The following is an 18,315-nucleotide window of genomic DNA, read 5'->3' on the forward strand; positions in this document are numbered from 1 at the left end:
AGGTTCTTCGTGAATGCGTTGTCGAGCTTACCCAAAAAGAGGTCCTAGCTTGAAGATGACATAATGAAAATGAGGATCGAGATGCTTGATGATACATCAGAGGTGTTCGCTTTACTGATCTTCCAGAGAAATCCGTATCTTTAGAAAAAATCTCGCGTACTCAAAAATTGGGGTTGTTATAAGGATCAAGCCCATGACCCATACCATAAAGTTATGGGAAAGGGTGATAGAACAGAGGTTGAGAAAAGAGACACAAGTAACAGAGAACGAATTTAGATTTATGCCAGGCAGATCCACTACCGAAGCGATATACCTGTTAAAAAGGATGATAGAGATGTATCGTAGTAATAAAAGGGATCTATATATGGTGTTTATAAATTTAGAAAAAAGCATACGATAGGGTGTCAAGGGAGGTCTTATGGAAGGTTATAGAAAAGAGGAAAGTAAAGATCACATATATTCGTGCAATTAAAGACATGTATGATGGGGTCACAATTAGTGTGAAGATCCAAAGTGATGAGACAGAGGAATTTCCTATTATAGGATTACTCCAAGGATCGTCCTTATGTCCATACCTTTTCACATTAGTCTTGGAAGTACTCATAGAGCACACCAAGAGCCTGTGTCATGGTGCATGCTTTTTGCCGATAATATCGATCTTATGGGAAAGTCAAGGGAAGACTAAAATAAGAAGTTGGACTTATGGAGAGAAGCTCTAGAAGTGTATAGTCTGCGCATAATCCGTAACAAGACAGAATATATGGAATGTAAGTTCGGTTTGAGAAGGGAAAACCCTAATATAGATGTGAAGATTGGAGAAAATATCCTACAAAAAATTAAAAGTTTTAAGTATCTTGGGTGCATCATATAGGATAATGGCGAGATTGAACAGGATGTAAATTGTAACAACCCTAGTTTTTGAAAATTAAATAATTAGTTATTTGTGGTTTATTTTATTTACTGATAATTTTATTTTAAGAAAATTATTTTACTAAAGATAATTAAATGGAGTTTCATCATAATTCAAGTTTAATTTGATTAGAATTTTTATATAATCTTTATTAGATATTTGGTATGATTGAAATTATAAGTTTGATAATTGAAAAATAAGAAGAATTGTATAATTTAATTTAAATAAATTCTATTTTGAATGAATTATGTTATTAATTTGAACTCTTAGGAATTAATTTACTAGAAATGATTAGAATAATTTTTATAAATACTTTATGTTTAAGTCAGTTAATATTTATGCACAATTTTTATCATAATTAGTTATTTTATAAATTAAAATTAAAGTTACGGGGATAGAAAAATAATGAACAGTTAATATATTGAGTTTAAATTATATTTTATAAAAATGTAATTATTATGTTTATCTTATAATTTAAATTAAAAAATAATTGATTGAACTTAGCAATATGTTAATAAATAATGTTACTAAATATTTTTAATAGGGTATATTTGATTTTAAAATTATCTTATCTTCCAATTTTATCAAAATATATATTTATATATATCTATATTTTTTTTATAAAATTCTAATTTCTAACCCTAATTCCCAAATCAAACTCAAAAATCCTAATTCCCCAAATTAAAAACCCTAAGTTCCTAATAAGAAACCTAACCTACCCATTTTCTTCTCCCTTCGGCCGCCAAACCCCACCCCCTTTCTTCCTAAACATAACGCTGAAATGGAATCAGACAGGGAGGGAGAGAGAGAAAATCAGAGTGTGATCCAAGCAGCCACCATTCTGTCGCCAAAGCCGCCACTGGGGTTCTTTGCCATCACCGTCGTTGTCAACCACACGAGCTGCAGCGCTACGTAGTCCAGCCGTCGTGACCTCCGTGGAGCCCGCGTCGCTGTCGCCTCGGCTGTTCCCATCGCTGCTGGATCCGTCGCGCGCGTCGTTGTCTGAGGAGCCACTGCCGTCCTTGCTCATCGTCTCCCTTAGACTCATTGCTGTTCATGCTCCGTCGTTGCTGCCTTTCCATAGAGACGCGTCACCATCGCTGAGTGATGGAGGAAGAGGATGCACGAGAGGAGCCGCTGCTGCTGGGTTGCTGTTCTGCCACCGTCACTGTCACGTGATGGAGGAGGAAATTGCTCTACCACCATCCGAGCTTGCAGTTGCAGGTGCCCATATTGCTGCCGCAGCTTCTTCGTTCTGTTATTACTTTCTAATTGTTATGCCATCGACGCTGCCATTAGAAGTTCGTCGGGGTTAGTTAGAGCTGCCATTCTGATTCTGCCGCAGCTTGTTCAGGTTCCTGCTCATCCTTGTTCTCTGTTCAGCCTTCGCCAGAGTGCTGTCATCGGAGAAACACCACTGAAACCGGGCCAGATTCACCGGTAATGCTACTTATTGTGGTTGCTGCTGTTCTGATCTCTGGGGGTTCCGACTTTGAGGTAGGGGATTTATTTTTAAAGTTAAATGTTTTTAATTTAGAATGCCTACAAAGTTATTTGGATAAGTGCAAATGGTTAACAATGGTTAAGAATTTCTTAATTGACATGAATAACTTGAAATGCATTTGAAATTAGTTAGTTGTTGTGATTATTCTGAGCTGTGATTGAATTTAGATGCTGTTGTGAACAATGATTTAGTATAATTTATTAAATTAAACTATGTCGAGTTAATTATTGAAAAGATGTCGTATGGATAATTGATGAATTGAGTTAGGATTGTTGCTGTGAATGTAATTGGTTTTGTTGATATGAGAAACTAATTGATAGAAATAAGCTTGGTTTAAGGTTGTGAAATTTAGATTAAGTTTGATGATGTTTTAGTGTTTCAATTGGAGTATTGAATTCAGGTTATGGCTGTGAATGTTTTTGGGCCTTGTTGTGAGTGTCTGAAGCTGTAATTGATATTGTTTTTTTTTTTATGGAATTGTTGAAAAGTTCTGATTCTATGTGATTATACTGAATTAGTTGAGTTGTGCGGTTGTATTCTGGTTATTGAGAGTAAGTGCTTGTTGTTGTTTTTAGTTATCTGATGTATCGAAATGGCTGTGAAATTGACTTGTAGCTGGTTGGAATTTGTTGAAATGTGGCTGCAAATGGTGATTCATTTAATGTTACTTATTAAATTGAAATATGATGAGTTAACTATTGAATGAAATATATTTGAGAAAAGTTAGTTGTGGTGATTGCTCTAAGTTATGACTGAAGTTAGATGCGAATGTGAATTGAGTTTGGGTTATGGTTATGATATAGACTGGCTTCATTGTCATAATGATGACATTTACTTTGATTTGAGACTGTGATTGTTATTGATTTTCTGATTATTTTAGAATTGCTGGAAATTCCAACTTTAGTTGATTATGTCAAGTTGGTTACTATTGTTGATTTAAGTTTAACTAGAGTTGACTTTGAAAATCTATAACTAATTCTATGATGATCGGAATTGCGTGGGACCAAGTCTGGATTAAACTTGGGAATATAGGAAGCTGGACTGGTGAATTTGAGACTTTTTCATTAAGTTTATGATTTATGATGAATTTTTGAATTATGCATGTCAAATATGGTTTTCTGCAGAACGCTTAACACAGCAGTAACTTGTTTCCTCTATTAGAAATTCTCCAGTTTGAATTTTGAAGTGAAACCAATTTTAAATAAAAATTTAGTCTTACCACTTTAATTTCATAAAAATTCAGAATTTTTGGAGCTGTGGTTTTAAAGATATAGATTTTTAAAGACGTATTATGCAGTAAAAATCAGGTTTTGTTTTCTATGTCAGTAACTTTGAGACTTTATAATTTTTAATTCTAAAGTGACATTGAGATGCAATCAATTGGAGGTGAAAGTTGAGTATGTTTAGCATATATTATTTAAATTTCAGAATTTTCCATGTTTTAATGAGTGAGTTATGGGACTTGGAAGAGGATATGTTTATTGACTTTTAAACAGAATTCTGCAGGAAACTACCCAACTTCCAAGTTACATAACTCCTTCATTAAAAATGATATTGACCTGGAATTAATTGGAAACGAATCCTAGATGAGTGAGGTTGAACCATATAAATTTTTAAAGTCATTGAATTTAACTTGGATTTTATATTGAATTTTGAATATTATATGCTGCTGTTGTTTTTCTGGTTTTACGTACTGCAGAGCAGTCACGGTTTTTCTTCTATTCCTAATGCTAGAGAAATCAGAAAATTATGATCTTTGATTTGTTAGAAAGCTTATTTCAAGATGAACGTCTGGACAAGTTTGCACAATTTTGAGTTTATTTGATAAATTAAAAACAGAAAAGAAGATAGTGTTGAGGATGTCTTAGTGACAGTTGTAAGTTTATTAAACTAAAGATGAACCTTAGTGTTATATGGCTAATTTAATATTGAATTTGCTTGATTCTGAATTGATGTGATGCTAGAAAGGTTGAAAAGAGTTTGGTAAATTACTTGGTTTGAACCCGTAAGGGTGGTTAAGTCCTATTTTCAGAAGAGATCATATCCGAATTTTTATAAAAGTATAAGGACTTAATTAAAATCGATATTTAAGGCTTATTTAATGATAAAAAATTCAATGATTCTTTTAAGAAATTATTTGGTATACGAGATTGTTGGCAAAGGCGTGGGTGTTGTCCCGCTTGCGTATTTGCAATTATGAAAGAAAAAGGAAAGATGTAAAATTTGTATAGTATGATTGAACAGAGAAAAAAAGTGGTACTGCATAAGAATGTGAAAGTGATGATGAATAATGAGAATGATAATGAATGATGGTAATGAGAATGATTATGTGATAATCTACTGCATTGAGGCAGTCAGATAGATAGTGGTGCGACCACTGAGAACGCTTTCCTGTGATACAGATCCATATTTTAATTCTGTAAGGCAGAGGGGTTATTTCCTATTACAGAAGTACCGTGACCACCTGTTCCATTTTCTGTAGTGGCAGAGGGGTTATTTCCTGTATACAGAAGGTGTGTCGGCATACATCCCTGTGGTGGCAGAGGTGTTATTTCCTGCATGTAGTGGACCCTGTGGTGGGCGAGGGGTTATTTCCTGTACACAAGGGTATAGCCAATAGGAAAGCCTTTTCCAGACAGAGGTTGTTGGATAACGTCGGGAGCGGGTTAGTAACCGACAAATGAGCTCATTACCTGCACTAGGGCTAGACATGCATCATCCTTGTTTGTGCATTTGCATTTGATTGTGTTGCTTATCTTTTTTCCTTGTGATTGTACTATTTGTCTTGATGACTTGCTTGTGTGTTTGATTGAATATTTTTGTTGAAGCTGTGAACTTAGTAAAATATTGAGGAGTGATATTTGTGAATTTTGGTTTGGCTATATTACTTATGTTGCTGGTTTTTTTAGATATTGCAATGATTGAGCGATGCTGTTTGTGGCTGATAAATTGTTAATGTGACCTATTTTATATTTTAGAATTTGTTTTGATTTTAGAGATTTTGAAAGAGATAATTAACTAGCTAAAGTAAAACCAAGAGTAGTATTTTCAAAAAGTTTTGATAAAAATGTAGTTTCCTTGAGTATGTTAAGTATTTGCCTGTTAATCATTACTTTTACGGCATTCCCATTCCCTACTGAGAATGTGTGGTTTGTTCTCACCCCATAAATTTTCACCCTTTCGGTGACACAGGTTCGAAGACTCAGTTTGAAGCTGCAAGCAATTGTTAGACCTTATCTATGAGTTTTGTTTATGAGTTAAGTTTCTTTCGTAGAGTTCCCTCGCCTTTGTAGCTTTAGTTTTTATTTTATGCAGAGGGATAGGAGTTGTATCTGAATTTTATTTAAATTCTCTTGTATAATGTTTATTATTATTAATAAGTTTATGATTATTATTACTTGGTGATGTTTGCTATGTGATTTTAATTAATAAAAACAATTTTCTGGAATTTTCTATAAAATTAAATCGCGATATCGAACTAAAGGCTCAATACTAAATAGTTAATAAAGGAAAGCAGGTTGGTTAGACCTTACTTTCGGTACAATCATGACGTTTTGGAAGTTGGGTCGTTACATAAATCATAGGATCCAAGTAGGTTGGTCAAAATGGCGGAGTGCATCTGGTTTTATATGCAACAAAAAGTGCTTTTAAAACTTAAAGTTAAATTCTATTGCATTGCTATAAGACTGGCTATGCTTTATGGTACAGAGTGTTGGGTAGCCAAAAGCGAGCACAAACATAAGCTGAGTGTGCCAAAGATGAAGATATTGAGATGGATGAGTGGTCATACGCAATTGGATAAAATAAGGAACGAATATATAAGGGAGAGAGTTAGAGTAGTATCCATTGTGGAAAAGATGGTAGAATCACGTCTCAAGTGGTTTGGACATGTGAGAAGAAGACCAACAGAACACGCAGTTAGGAGGGTGGATGAGATGAAAGATGGATAAGGGGTGAAAGGTAGAAGAAGACCTAAGAAGACCACCGATGAGGTGGTCAAACGAGACCTACATGTAAACGATCTCTCTGTAGACATGATACATGACAGAGCTTAATGGCATCGTTTGATTCATATAGCCAACTCCACTTAGTAAGACAATGCTTTGTTGTTGTTATATATAGGGATAAGTACTGAAATCATCCCTAAGGTAAGGGGTGAAAATCGAATTCGTCTCTGACCTTTTTTGTTATTAAAATCATCCTGAACGTTCAGATATACTTTAAAATCGTCCTCAAGTGCATTAAAAAAATTTTAATTCCAAATTTGCCCCTGAGCCCTTTGACACTTCGTGTTTTATTCCCGCGAAATGGATTCATTATGTGAGTAACGTTACACAAACGAACATTGATCCTTCACCTTCAATGATGCCCTAACTGAGTGAGCGCTGGCCTGAGGAGTTGAGTCACTGCGTTTGCATTGCATGGGAAAGAATGGAAGAGGAGGTCGTTCTCGTGGCAGTCATCTCGAATCAGGTACGTGTGCAGCATTTGTTTTGATTTTTTGGAGCTTGAACTTAATACTGTGTGAAGGGTATTTGGTTCTTTACTAATGGGAGTTGGGTGTGATTTTTGTTTGTAGGTTTTAGGTGATGGAACCTTTAACCTGACTGTGTACCATGGTGGTAGATTTGGGTATGACAATGGTACATTGGAGTATATAGGGGGAGAAAGGACTATGATCGAAGATGTTGATATGAATTGCTGGTCTCTTTTTGAGGCATATGCTGAGGTGGGACAGTTTGGGTACACAAAGGAGAAAATCTCAGCTTTCTGGTATAAAGACCCAACTTCTGAATGGTTAGAGAACGATTTGAAGTTATTTGAGGGAGACAGAGATGCCATTGAGATGTGTAAAATAGCGGGGAAGAGGGGTCATGTCGATCTGTACGTGGTCCATAAGGTTGAGGTTGATGAAGAATTTTCTGAAGTAGGGTTTCTTGATGTTGGAGGCCCAGATGAACATGTTCAGGAGGCAGGGAGGGCCAATGATGAAGAGGTACATAATGAGAAACAGTTGGTGATTTATCAGGGTGATGGGGGTCAGGAGGTGGAAAAGGCCAATGCGGAGGCGGTTAAAGAGGGAGATAAGCTGAACCCGGATGAGCAGGTTAAATCGAATAGTGATGAGGATAGTGATGATGAGGATTTCATTCCATCTGATGGTGAGGTTGACAATGCAGATGATGTGATGTTTACAGATAGTGAAGAGGAGTATGATGATGAGAGCGGATTTGATGAAGTAAAAGGTGGGACGGATGGTGATCGGGTTGAAAAAGGAAAAGGGGTTGCAGGAGGTGATTTCAGTGATGAGGAAGGGTTCAATAGTGATGACGTTGATGTGGATTATGAAGTGGGTGGTGGCTCAGAGAAAGAGGACAGCGAGGATGATGATAACAATGAAGCAATTAGATATCCGATCCATAAAGATGTGAAATACATGACAAGGTACAAATGGGAAGTTGGAACTGTGTTTGCTTCAAGGGAGGAATTCAAGGACACGGTAACAGCTTATGCAGTGCAAACAAGAAGGGGATTGAGGTATGTGAAACTTGACTTGGCCAGGGAGAGGGCTGTTTGTCAAGAAGGTTGCCCGTTTTGGTTATACGCAGCAAAAATGAGTGAGGAGGAGACTTGGCAGCTGAGGTCAGTGATCCTTAAGCATACTTGTGGCCAGTCACATAGGGTAGGGATACTGCATACTGGTTGGCTGAGTAAAGCATTTAGGAAGAAAGTGGAAGGTAACCTTAAGGTGAAGATAAAGGATCTGGTCAACAAGGCACAAAGGAAATGGAATTTGACAGTGACAACTTCAATGGCAGCAAGGTCTAGACAAGCTGCATTGGATGAGATTCAGGGAGCTTACCAGAAGTAGTACAAAAGGATTTCTGACTACTGCTTCGAGATGCTACGTGCTAATCCAGGGTCCTCAGTGATGCTCAAGGTACAGAGGTCCCCTGATTTCGAGGTTGAGGACTAGCACCAGGGGTTAAACAATTACTGCATTTTTCAAAGGGTATATGTGTGCCTAGCTTCTTGCAAGAAGAGCTTCCTGCAGTGTAGAAAGTTTGTTGGATTGGATGGCTGTTTTCTAAAGACACCTCAAAGGGGGCAGTTGTTGACAGCGATTAGGTGGGATCCCAATGATCAAATGCTTCCAATCGTCTACGCCGTTGTGGAGGCAGAGACTAATGACACCTGGAGTTGGTTTCTCCGGCTGCTCATTGACGACTTTGGAGCTAAGGTTATTGGGAAAACAACCTTCATGTCTAATCAGCAAAAGGTAAATGGTTAGGGTTGCAATTAAAATCTTACATTTGATAAATTTAAATTCTGGATGTTGTTGCTTTTGTCCTTTATTAATGCATTCATTGTTATGTGAATCAATTTTACCTACTCTATTAGTGTCTTTTGCCTGTTTTCGATGAAGTTATTCCAGGAGTGGACCATAGGTTCTGTGTCCGCCATCTTTACAGCAACTTTAGGAAGAAATTTCCTGGGTTACACCTGAAGCAGCTGATGTGGAGGTGTGCAAAGGCTACACACTGAAAGGAATGGAAGAAAGAGATGCAAATCATAAGGCAGATCAATGTGGATGTGTACAGACATCTAAATGCTATTCTTCCAAGATTTTGGAGCAGGTCCATGTTTAATTTTCACTCTAAATGTGACACTCTTGTGAACAACATATGTGAGAGCTTTAATCGTGCAATAGTAGACTCTAAGGAGAAACCTATAGTGACAATGTTGGAGGACATTAGGGTTCATTTGATGAGTAGGTGGGCTCTTAATAGGGAAAGAATTAAGAATTTTAATAGGACAGTTTTACCTCGGATTAGGATGAAATTAGAGAGGAGAGGCAGAACAGCTGGTGAGAGGCAGATCAGCTGGTGAGTGGAGGCCTTACTGGTCTGCTACACAAACATATGAGGTTGTTAATGGTTTGTCTAAATTTGCTGTTGATCTTTCTGCTCACGAGTGCTCCTGTAGGAAGTGGCAGCTTAGTGGTATTCCCTGCACCCATGCCATTAGCTGCATCAACTATAAGGGCCTTGACATAGATGGATTTGTTAATGACTGCTACAAAAAGCCTGCATACCTTAAGTGCTATGATTCAGTCATCAATCCTCTAAATGGCCCAGATTTGTGGGAGGAAACCAACTTTAATGATGTCATGCCCCATCCTTATCGAAAGCCCAGCCACAGACTAGTCAAGAAGAGGAAGAGAGGACCTGATGAGCCTCCGAACAGTAGCTAGTCCCACTTGTCTAGGAGGGGGCAAACCCAAAGGTGCTCAAATTGTGGGGAATCTGGACACAAGAGGGGAGGATGCAAGAAGTCATCCCTGGATGTAAGTGTGTGTATATCATCAACTGCATGTATATTAGGGTATAAAGTTTCATTTTTCTATCAACTGAATTCTTTAATGTCTTTCAGGCCCAACAACCAAGGCAAACTCCTAGCAAAAGGACTAGAGTAGGAAGGAAGTCTTCATCTATCAGACCTACATCCAGATCTAAGGCTTCATCCCAGCCTGACATGCCATCTGCAGGTGGAGGTTTGAGGAGGTCTACCAGGTCTAGAGCAGCATCTCAGCCCCAACCAGCCACCACCTCTTGTCAGCCCAACTCAACCCATTCCAGGTTCAAGCCCACATCATCCTCTACTAGGCCCAACAGAAAGCCCACTAGAAGCCTTACACAAGAACCACCAGCACCAAAGGAGAAGGGTGCAGCCAGCTCCAGCCAACCAGCCGAGCCTGTCTCCTTTAGTCACAGAATTCCACTGCATGTATCTCCTAGAAAGCTGAAGCTCATGGATAAACTTCCACCAAAACTTTGGAAAAAACTTTAGACTGTTCTAAAAATTTGTCTTTTGTGCTGTAATTGATGTACTGTTGCTTGGTTTGAGTCAATGTTTGTGACACTTTTCTTTTGGTTTTTTGAAAACGAGACAATATGGCTTATGATTAATCTTTCTTAGTGAGAAATAGAGTTGTAGTAGGTTTTTTTAGTGTCTTGGACTATATTTTGTTTAGTCTCCATGTAATGGAATTGATGGTATCCACCATTTGGTGTTATTTTCCGATGCTTATTACTGAATTACACTAGACTGTGTTCTGCCTGATATTATGCTGCTTCTGTTTAATGAATTTCCTTATTTGAGTTGATATGTTACAGAGTTGATTAACAGAAGAGTTCAGTCACAATTTTTTTGCTAACAGATAAATTTGCCATTCCAATTAATTGTCAAATTACAAGGAGATCATTACATTCACAAAATTAATCAGCAAAACCCTAAACTAAATCCAGATGTTCAACAAGACCCAGTACATCTCAATTTACATAACTCAGACCCAATCAAAGAAATACAAAATGAACACTAAATTCTCCCCTAATTTCAACAACCATACTTCAATGGCATCACACACGCTACCCCCTCCCTCTGATTGAACCAAATCTGCGACCAGAAGCAAAACAAAACAATCCATCCAGAAATCCCTAACACTGCAGCAACCTTGAACTTCCACTCAGTGTCCCTCACTTTTGCTTTCAGAGCAGCAACTTTTCTCTTCATCTTTGCAACATGGGGATCCTCACCCTCTGCTTCTGGGTCTGTCCATCGGAAGAAATCACACTCCTCCTGGATCTGCAGCAACCTATCAGAGTCAGAACCCAGAACAAACAATACCTTGCCATCACCTACCTACAGAAACTTAAAACCCTAACCTCATAGTAGTCACACCCCCAAAATCGTCGCCCAGAGTTGTTCCTCGTTCCCGAAATCCTAAGCACGGGTCTCTCTCCATGTCCACACACAACCTTCCTCTTCTGCACAGACGACCGACTCCGACACGACCGTGAGCTCTTGGTAGCCATGGCTCCACTCACCTTCGAAAGCCCCTTCCTCTTTCTCTGCTTCGTTGATTAGGGATGACTTCTCTGATTTAATCCCAACCCTCCCCAAATCAAAACTTTATATAAATAAATAAATAAATAAATATATTAACTTTATTTATTAAAACCTCCAACAGACAGTAACGGCTAAAGGGCAAAAGTGTCCAAAAATTATATTTTCAGGGGGAAGGACGATTTTAAAGTGTATTTGAACATTCGGGATGATTTTAATAACAAAAAAAGGTCGGGGACGAATTTGATTTTCACCCCTTACCTTAGGGACGATTTCAGTACTTATCCCTTATATATATATATATATTGCCTTTACTATCAAAATTTTTAGATCTGTTACTGCCTAGTTATAATATTATTCTTCAAGTATTATGTATGTATTACTCTTTTTAAGTGTTATTATCTCATCACCTTTTATTTATAATTATAGTGTAAAATTTTGTGTAATAGGTGTCATTACAAAATCCACCAATAGAAATTAACCTATAGAAATTAAACTTCGACGCAATTTACTTTCTTCTCCCGCCCTTCTTCCCTACTTCCTTCATCTGATCCAAACAAAGCCCGAGAGAATTCCATTTTGGTTAAGTTTCCTAAATGTATATGGTATATATGTATATAGATATCTCTATTCATACATATATATGTCTTATTTTATATAAATTATACTTAATATAGCATATAGCTATACATCAGGCTTTTTTGGTTCAGCTATATATCATATATCCCTAAAAAAAAAAAAAAAAACCGTTCAAAATGTAGTTTTCACATCCAAACCATGTTTGTTAAATGTTTAATGTGTTATTATAAGTATATATCCCTCAACGTCAGCAACAAATTAGTGTAAACGAAAACAAAATCAACAACTATCCCCGTTCCCCACCTGCTTTGCGATCTAATTATGGAATTAATTAGTGATTCCAATGTTGTAACTAGTGAACATTTACTATATATGTCGGAATTGCTCAAGGTTAATCTTGCAAAATATTGCGAGATTCTAACAAGGTTAGTCTTGCAAGCTAGCTTTGCCAAAACAACAACTCCTAATATAGAGAAATCACAATAACAGAATTTGTTGTATCATCACCGAAATTGATGGCTCCAAATTAAGCCTTGAAACCTCTTCAATTTCCCCTCCCATTCTCAGCTCATTCGCCTTCATGTTATAACAAAACCTGTAAATAAAAAAACCCAACAAGAACCTCACCTTCATATCCTTTCATCATCTCCAAGGTTAAAGCAATAGAAAAACCTCTTTTAAAGCCTCAAAACATTTAATACAAATCATCTCAATTCTCTCATATTGCAATCTCGACATTACATGTCTAACATTTTGCCATCTTTCCAGCTTCTAGAATTCAATGTCATATCCGCGCAAGACCTAGCCCTGGTGGGCCGATCCATGCGAAGCTACGCAGTCGCATGGATTGACCCTGACCGCAAACTTTCCACTAGGGTGGATTCCCATGGTGGGGTTAATCCAACATGGAATGACAAATTTGTCTTTCGCGTCGACGAAGATTTCTTGTATGACGAAGAGGCTGTAATAACAATAGACATCTACGCTATACATTGGTTTAAAGATATTCACGTAGGCACCGCCCACGTGCTAGCAGCTGAACATATGCCACCTCCCACCACCACTCGTCCGTACCATAACACCCACAAAAATGCGGGTATGCAGTTTGTAGGGCTGCAAGTTCATCGACCCTCGGGTCGCCCCAAAGGAATATTAAACGTTGGTGTGGCGGTTCTTGATAGCACAATGAGGAGCATGCCTCTCTACAACCCCACAGCTGTTGGATACCACCATGATGACATGGACATTGATCAGCTCAACCTTCAACAAGACCCTACGAAACCCAAGCCCGAGCTTCGGCGCACGAAGAGCGACACAAGCTCGATGATTGGGCCGGAAGCCGTGGCTCACGAGAAGCGAACCAAGGTTAAAAAGGGGAAAGCGAGTTCCGTGGTCACGGCATCTGAGGTAAGCCTCAAGAGTAAGAAAAAGGGTGGCTCTACTTTGAGTGGATCGGATGTTAGGCCCAAGTCAAGGAAGGGTAAATCTGAGAAAGTGAAAAAAGCTAGCAAGCTTCAACGTTCTCCTGAACCCAACATCACAAACAATAACTACATTGGCACCCCGCAAAGGAAGGGTGCTGGATATGAAGTTAATCAATCACCAAATCCGCAATATTGGAATTCTCCCGCTATGGCTTATAATAATATCAACAGAGGTGGCGTCCGAGCCACTCCATTGCATGGAGCCACCCCATTGCATGCATATGCAGCAATGAATGCAGCAATGGAATACGGTACCCCGTACAGATCCGATTTGGGCCGGCCCATGATGACAGACTCAGAATTGGGCCCATCAGCCTCTGAGGTTGCGGCAGCCGTTGCGAGACAGCCGGTGGAGGAGGGGGACACTTCTACAGTTGGAGGGTGGAGCTTGGACGAAAGCGTTGAGGGGTTGAAGCCGAGGGTGGAGAGGTGGCGGACGGAGTTACCGACAGTGTACGACAACGGTGGAGACATTACTTCGACCCACTTCACAAAGTCCAAGAAAGACAACCATTCACGTAGACACACAGATGGTGATGATGAGGGCTTGTTCTCTTGCTTTAGTGTTATTTGTGGCGTTGAGTGTTCCATTGTTTGCGGTGGTGATCGGAAGAAAAAGAAGAAGAATCGTCGTCGTCGAGCTCAGTCCGCAGATGATGCAAGCTTTCTATGAGAAGGTTTTAGGACTTCGGTTGCACTACATGCTCGTTGGTTCAACGTGAATGGATAAATGGGAATGGTCTTAAATGTGTAATTTCTGTATCATTATTATTCTTTTAATGTTTACCCAATTTGTTTATTAATATAATACTCTTTCTCAAACTTGAATTTCTGATATAAAGAATTTGAAATTCCCTTTTGAAATATATTTGGTTTGGTTTAATATTTCACTTTTAATTCAATGAGTAAGATTTCCCTATAAAGTAGCATAAAGTAAGTTTAATTCGATGGTCATTTTCCTTAATACTAATTAATGTATACGTAGATCTATGTCTATATATCTTTATATTTTACACAATAAAAAAATATCACTAATGAGTCATAATCTTTTGATTAGCGAGTGATTAAGAAATCGAATTTCAATTATTTGCGGAAACATACCAATTGGTAGAACCCTATCTAATTTTGAAATTTTTCATTATTCTATCTAATATTAACATAACCTTCGTATTCAACGTTTGTTCAATTACTTTTTTACCCGCAAATGCAATGTAAGCATTGGGTTCGGCAATAATGATATCGCCCAACATGGTTCTTGACCCAATGTGGAGACAGGGTATGTTTGTTATACCCTTTATGACTCGTTTAGGAATAACCAATTCGTGGGGCGGTTGGAGTATCACAGGAGGTAGCGCAAAGAGTTAAACAAACTTTACAGCGTTACAAAGAACTTCAGGACATTATAGCTATCTTTGGGTTGGACGAATTATCCGAAGAGGATCGCTTCATAAAAAGCAATATTTTCTATTTTAATAATTCTAATATTATATTTTATTAATATATTAGAATTCTCTTCTCTTTCTAAATGTTTAGGATCAATAATTTTTTTAAAAATATCCGAAATTCTTTCAATCCTATTCTAATCATAAATCGACAAGAAAATGATATCGAAGAATCAGAGAAAAAAAAATCCCAGAAGTTCAGATTAAAGTATTATATAGTATTGTCTTCTGCGGCTTATAAAATCAGTTGTTGCATATGTTTGTGATGGATGAATACGATGAAAGTTTTAACCTTTATGTTGAGGGATTTACAAGAAGAAAAAAATAGTACGGGTACAATTCTGGTGAAAGAAGAAAAAAGAGTTCAATTTTGTATAAATTTTGATGGACAGATTAAAATTTTGATGAATACCATTATTTTATGAATTTTGATGATGATTAAAATGTATTATATCAACCACCCCCTCATCAATCATCATTGAAACAATCAAAATGTATTCAATTTTTATCTGGATCATGGATGTAGTTTTTTTTTTTTCAAAGATAGTAGGTTATATTTCATTAATTATTGAAAAATGAAATATAAAGATGTTCAAAAGCAGGACAGCATAATGAAAGGTGGAGATTTCTCAAAAACACTACACTGAAAATATTCATCCAACGGTGCAAGGTCGAAAAACGAAAAAAATCTTAAAGAAGAAAGAATGATAAATCAAATTGAATGCAACTAAGAGCTTGCCTCATGGAGATGACGACCTAAACTGGGAGTTCTTTGAATTTCACGGAGCAACTTGACAGAGCTTGCTAGAATGGCAGACGACATTGAAGTAGAACCTTCAAAAATCAACTGGTTGCGAGCTTTCCAACAGTTCCAGCAAATGATGACAAGCAATTGAGGATTACGGTCATCATTTTTCAACAGGTTAAGCATTTCTGTTGATGCAATCTACTGAATCATAGATGTAGTTTGCTATTTATTATTATTCTTATTTTTATTTTATTTTTTTTGTTGATTCTTCTGGTGTTTCATCTCTTGTTTTTAATTTTTAATTATTTTTTAATGTGTTTCCATACAAATTAAAATAAATATAAGAGAGAAGTGCTATTTTGGTTATATAGAGGTGCTACACTATATGCAAATTGAAATGAATATAAGTGAGTCTTTTAACTTTTTTTTTGGCAATATCTTTTAGTGGGGTTTAATTTAGAATTGTGCTAATTATTCTGTCAAAAGTGGATCTTTAAACTTTCTATGTATGATCATGATGCATTTTGTGACTTGTTTGAGATATGGAAAGGCTTATACGCATGATTTTTACATATTTTAAAACTTTTATGATTGTAAAAATATTAGAGATAACGATTAATTTAGCAATTGGTATAAGATTTTTAAAATAAAAAAAATTATGCGTTAAGCGATCGCTAAGTTTTTTAGGCAATTGATTTTAACGACCAACGAAAATGGTCGCTGATAGCAATTAATTTAGTGATTGATAATATTTTTTTTTTACTAGAATAAAATTGATTGCTAAAATCAATAGCTATTTTTTAATTTAGCGAGCGATTTAACAACTAAAATAAAATATTAGTCTTTAGTATTTTTTATAACATCCTAATTTTTCATGATTAAATGATATTTTGACGAATTGTTTTTGAACTTTGCAATAAAATAAATGATAATATGATTTTGTTATTATGTTATTTATTTGTTTTATGTGCTATAATTATAATATAGTTTAGATAATAATATTATTATTATTGAGTTTGATATTCATTAATATTAATAAATATCAGTATTTTTTGATAAATTTAATACTATTAATGTTTTATCGTATATTTATGTTACACTTGCGGTACATAGCCGGTCTCAAGCCCGGATAAAGGAGGAGGGTTGTGTTAGGTCTTCGGAAACCAACATAAAAATATAGCCGAACCCCCCATGATATGAATCAAAGACATTATTGCGCTAAAGTTAGGTCGTTGCCCGGAAGCAATGCGCCGTATGGCTCGAGTACGGTGTCAAAGCAAGAGCCGCTGCATCGGTGCCCGGATGTAGTGTTAAATGAGCAAGGGGTTCTCGCGTTTTCGTGAACGGACGAGGGTAAATAAGCTAGTTCACAAAGGAAAAGGTAAATGTCGAAGCAACAGAAGGTTGAGATTTGGGACATGGAACATAGGCACTCTAACAGGAAAGTCCATGGAGGTGGTGGACACCATGACAAGGAGAAAGATTAACATTATGTGCCTACAAGAAACGAAATGGGTTGGTGCAAAGGCTAGGGAGTTGGATTCTTCTGGTTTCAAACGTTGGTATACAGGAAAGGTGAAGAATAGGAATGGAGTTGGAATAATTGTGGATAAGCAGTGGAAGAAGAACGTAGTGGATGTCAAGAGGGTGGGAGATCGGATCATCTCTATCAAACTTGTGGTGGAGGGAGGTGCTTTGCATGTGATTAGCGCCTATGCACCGCAAGTGGGTTCGGACGAACAACACAAGATAAGATTTTGGGAGGATCTAGAGAGTTTGGTTCAAGGCAAACCTTTGGGAGATAAGATTTTCTTAGGAGGAGATTTAAATGGCCATGTTGGGAGATAAGTGACTGGATATGGGAGTATTCACGGAGGCCATGGTTTCGGGGTGATCAATGCCGAGGGTAAAACTATTTTGGACTTTTCCTCAACTTTTGATCTTCTCATCGCAAATACATGTTTTAAAAAGAGAGACGAACATCTTATAACCTATAAGAGTGGCATGACAAGCTCTCAAATCGACTTCTTCTTGTTGAGGAGAGTCGACCGGAAATTTTGCATTAACTGTAAAATTATCCCGGGAGAGAGTTTGACAACACAACATAGGGTGCTCGTCATGGATTTTCACGTTGAGCAAAAGTTGAGGAAAAGACATCATACGAAGAACCCAAGGATGAGGTGGTGGCGGATGAAAGGTGAGGAACAAAGAAGCTTCCTAAGACGGGTAGGAGAAGAGGCAAAGTGGGTTGGGAATGGAAGCGTGGAAGAGATGTGGAGGGAGATGGCAGAAGTTATTAGAAGAACAGCAAAAGAAAGTTTTGGTGAATCTAAAGGAATAGGACCAAGAGACAAGGAGTCCTGGTGGTGGAATGCGAGTATACAAGAAAAGATAAAGATAAAAAGGGAATGCTTTAAAGAGTGGTCTTTATGCCGCAATGCAGATAACTGGGAAAAATATAAGGCGGCTAAGAAAGAGACAAAAGTGGCTGTAGGTGAAGCAAGAACAAGAGCATATGAGGGTCTCTACCAGTCTTTGGGCACGAAAGAAGGAGAAAAAGGTATATATAGAATTGCAAAGAGCCGGGAAAGAAGAATGAGAGATTTGGATCAAGTTAAGTGCATAAAGGATAAGGATGGAGAGGTGTTGGCTCAAGAGGAGAAGATTAATGAAAGGTGGAAGAGCTACTTCTACGAGTTATTTAATGAGGGACAGAAGACTCTTCCGAGCCTTGGTCGATT

At 37.4% G+C, this 18,315-nt stretch overlaps 2 protein-coding genes across 5 annotated transcripts; both read left to right on the top strand.

The window, feature by feature from the left end:
* Positions 1-1,602: 1,602 nt before the first annotated feature.
* LOC140179038 (uncharacterized) lies at positions 1,603-5,811 on the top strand. 4 transcript variants are annotated; one of them, XM_072217354.1, is made up of 4 exons: positions 1,642-2,134; positions 2,265-2,407; positions 4,897-5,079; positions 5,607-5,811. In XM_072217354.1, the coding sequence occupies exons 1-3, from the start codon at positions 2,089-2,091 to the stop codon at positions 5,032-5,034; spliced, it is 327 nt and encodes a 108-aa protein (XP_072073455.1). In that variant the 5' UTR covers positions 1,642-2,088; the 3' UTR covers positions 5,035-5,079; positions 5,607-5,811. The 4 variants fall into 4 exon arrangements, 2 of the variants coding, with proteins under 2 accessions (XP_072073455.1, XP_072073454.1); XM_072217353.1 differs by having other exon boundaries at positions 1,643-2,134; positions 2,256-2,407; XR_011872624.1 differs by lacking the exon at positions 4,897-5,079 and having other exon boundaries at positions 1,603-2,134.
* A 6,505-nt stretch (positions 5,812-12,316) lies between these two features.
* LOC112743750 (uncharacterized) lies at positions 12,317-14,248 on the top strand. The gene has a single exon (XM_025793089.3). It carries the CDS (start codon positions 12,642-12,644, stop codon positions 14,055-14,057), a length of 1,416 nt encoding a protein of 471 aa, XP_025648874.1. The 5' UTR covers positions 12,317-12,641; the 3' UTR covers positions 14,058-14,248.
* Positions 14,249-18,315: the final 4,067 nt, after the last annotated feature.

The sequence above is a fragment of the Arachis hypogaea genome, chromosome 2 (assembly GCF_003086295.3).
Source record: "Arachis hypogaea cultivar Tifrunner chromosome 2, arahy.Tifrunner.gnm2.J5K5, whole genome shotgun sequence".
NCBI lineage: Eukaryota > Viridiplantae > Streptophyta > Magnoliopsida > Fabales > Fabaceae > Arachis > Arachis hypogaea.

What these genes read in the sequence shown, in the direction of transcription:
- LOC140179038 (XM_072217353.1), top strand. Translation starts at nt 2,089, where the DNA reads ATGGAGGAGGAAATTGCTCTACCACCATCCGAGCTTGCAGTTGCAG. An exon ending in ATCCGAGCTTGCAGTTGCAG is followed by an intron (nt 2,135 to 2,255) that starts GTGCCCATATTG and finishes ATTCTGCCGCAG; the next exon opens with CTTGTTCAGGTTCCTGCTCA. An exon ending in CTGGGGGTTCCGACTTTGAG is followed by an intron (nt 2,408 to 4,896) that starts GTAGGGGATTTA and finishes CATTTTCTGTAG; the next exon opens with TGGCAGAGGGGTTATTTCCT.
- LOC112743750 (XM_025793089.3), top strand. Translation starts at nt 12,642, where the DNA reads ATGTCTAACATTTTGCCATCTTTCCAGCTTCTAGAATTCAATGTCATA.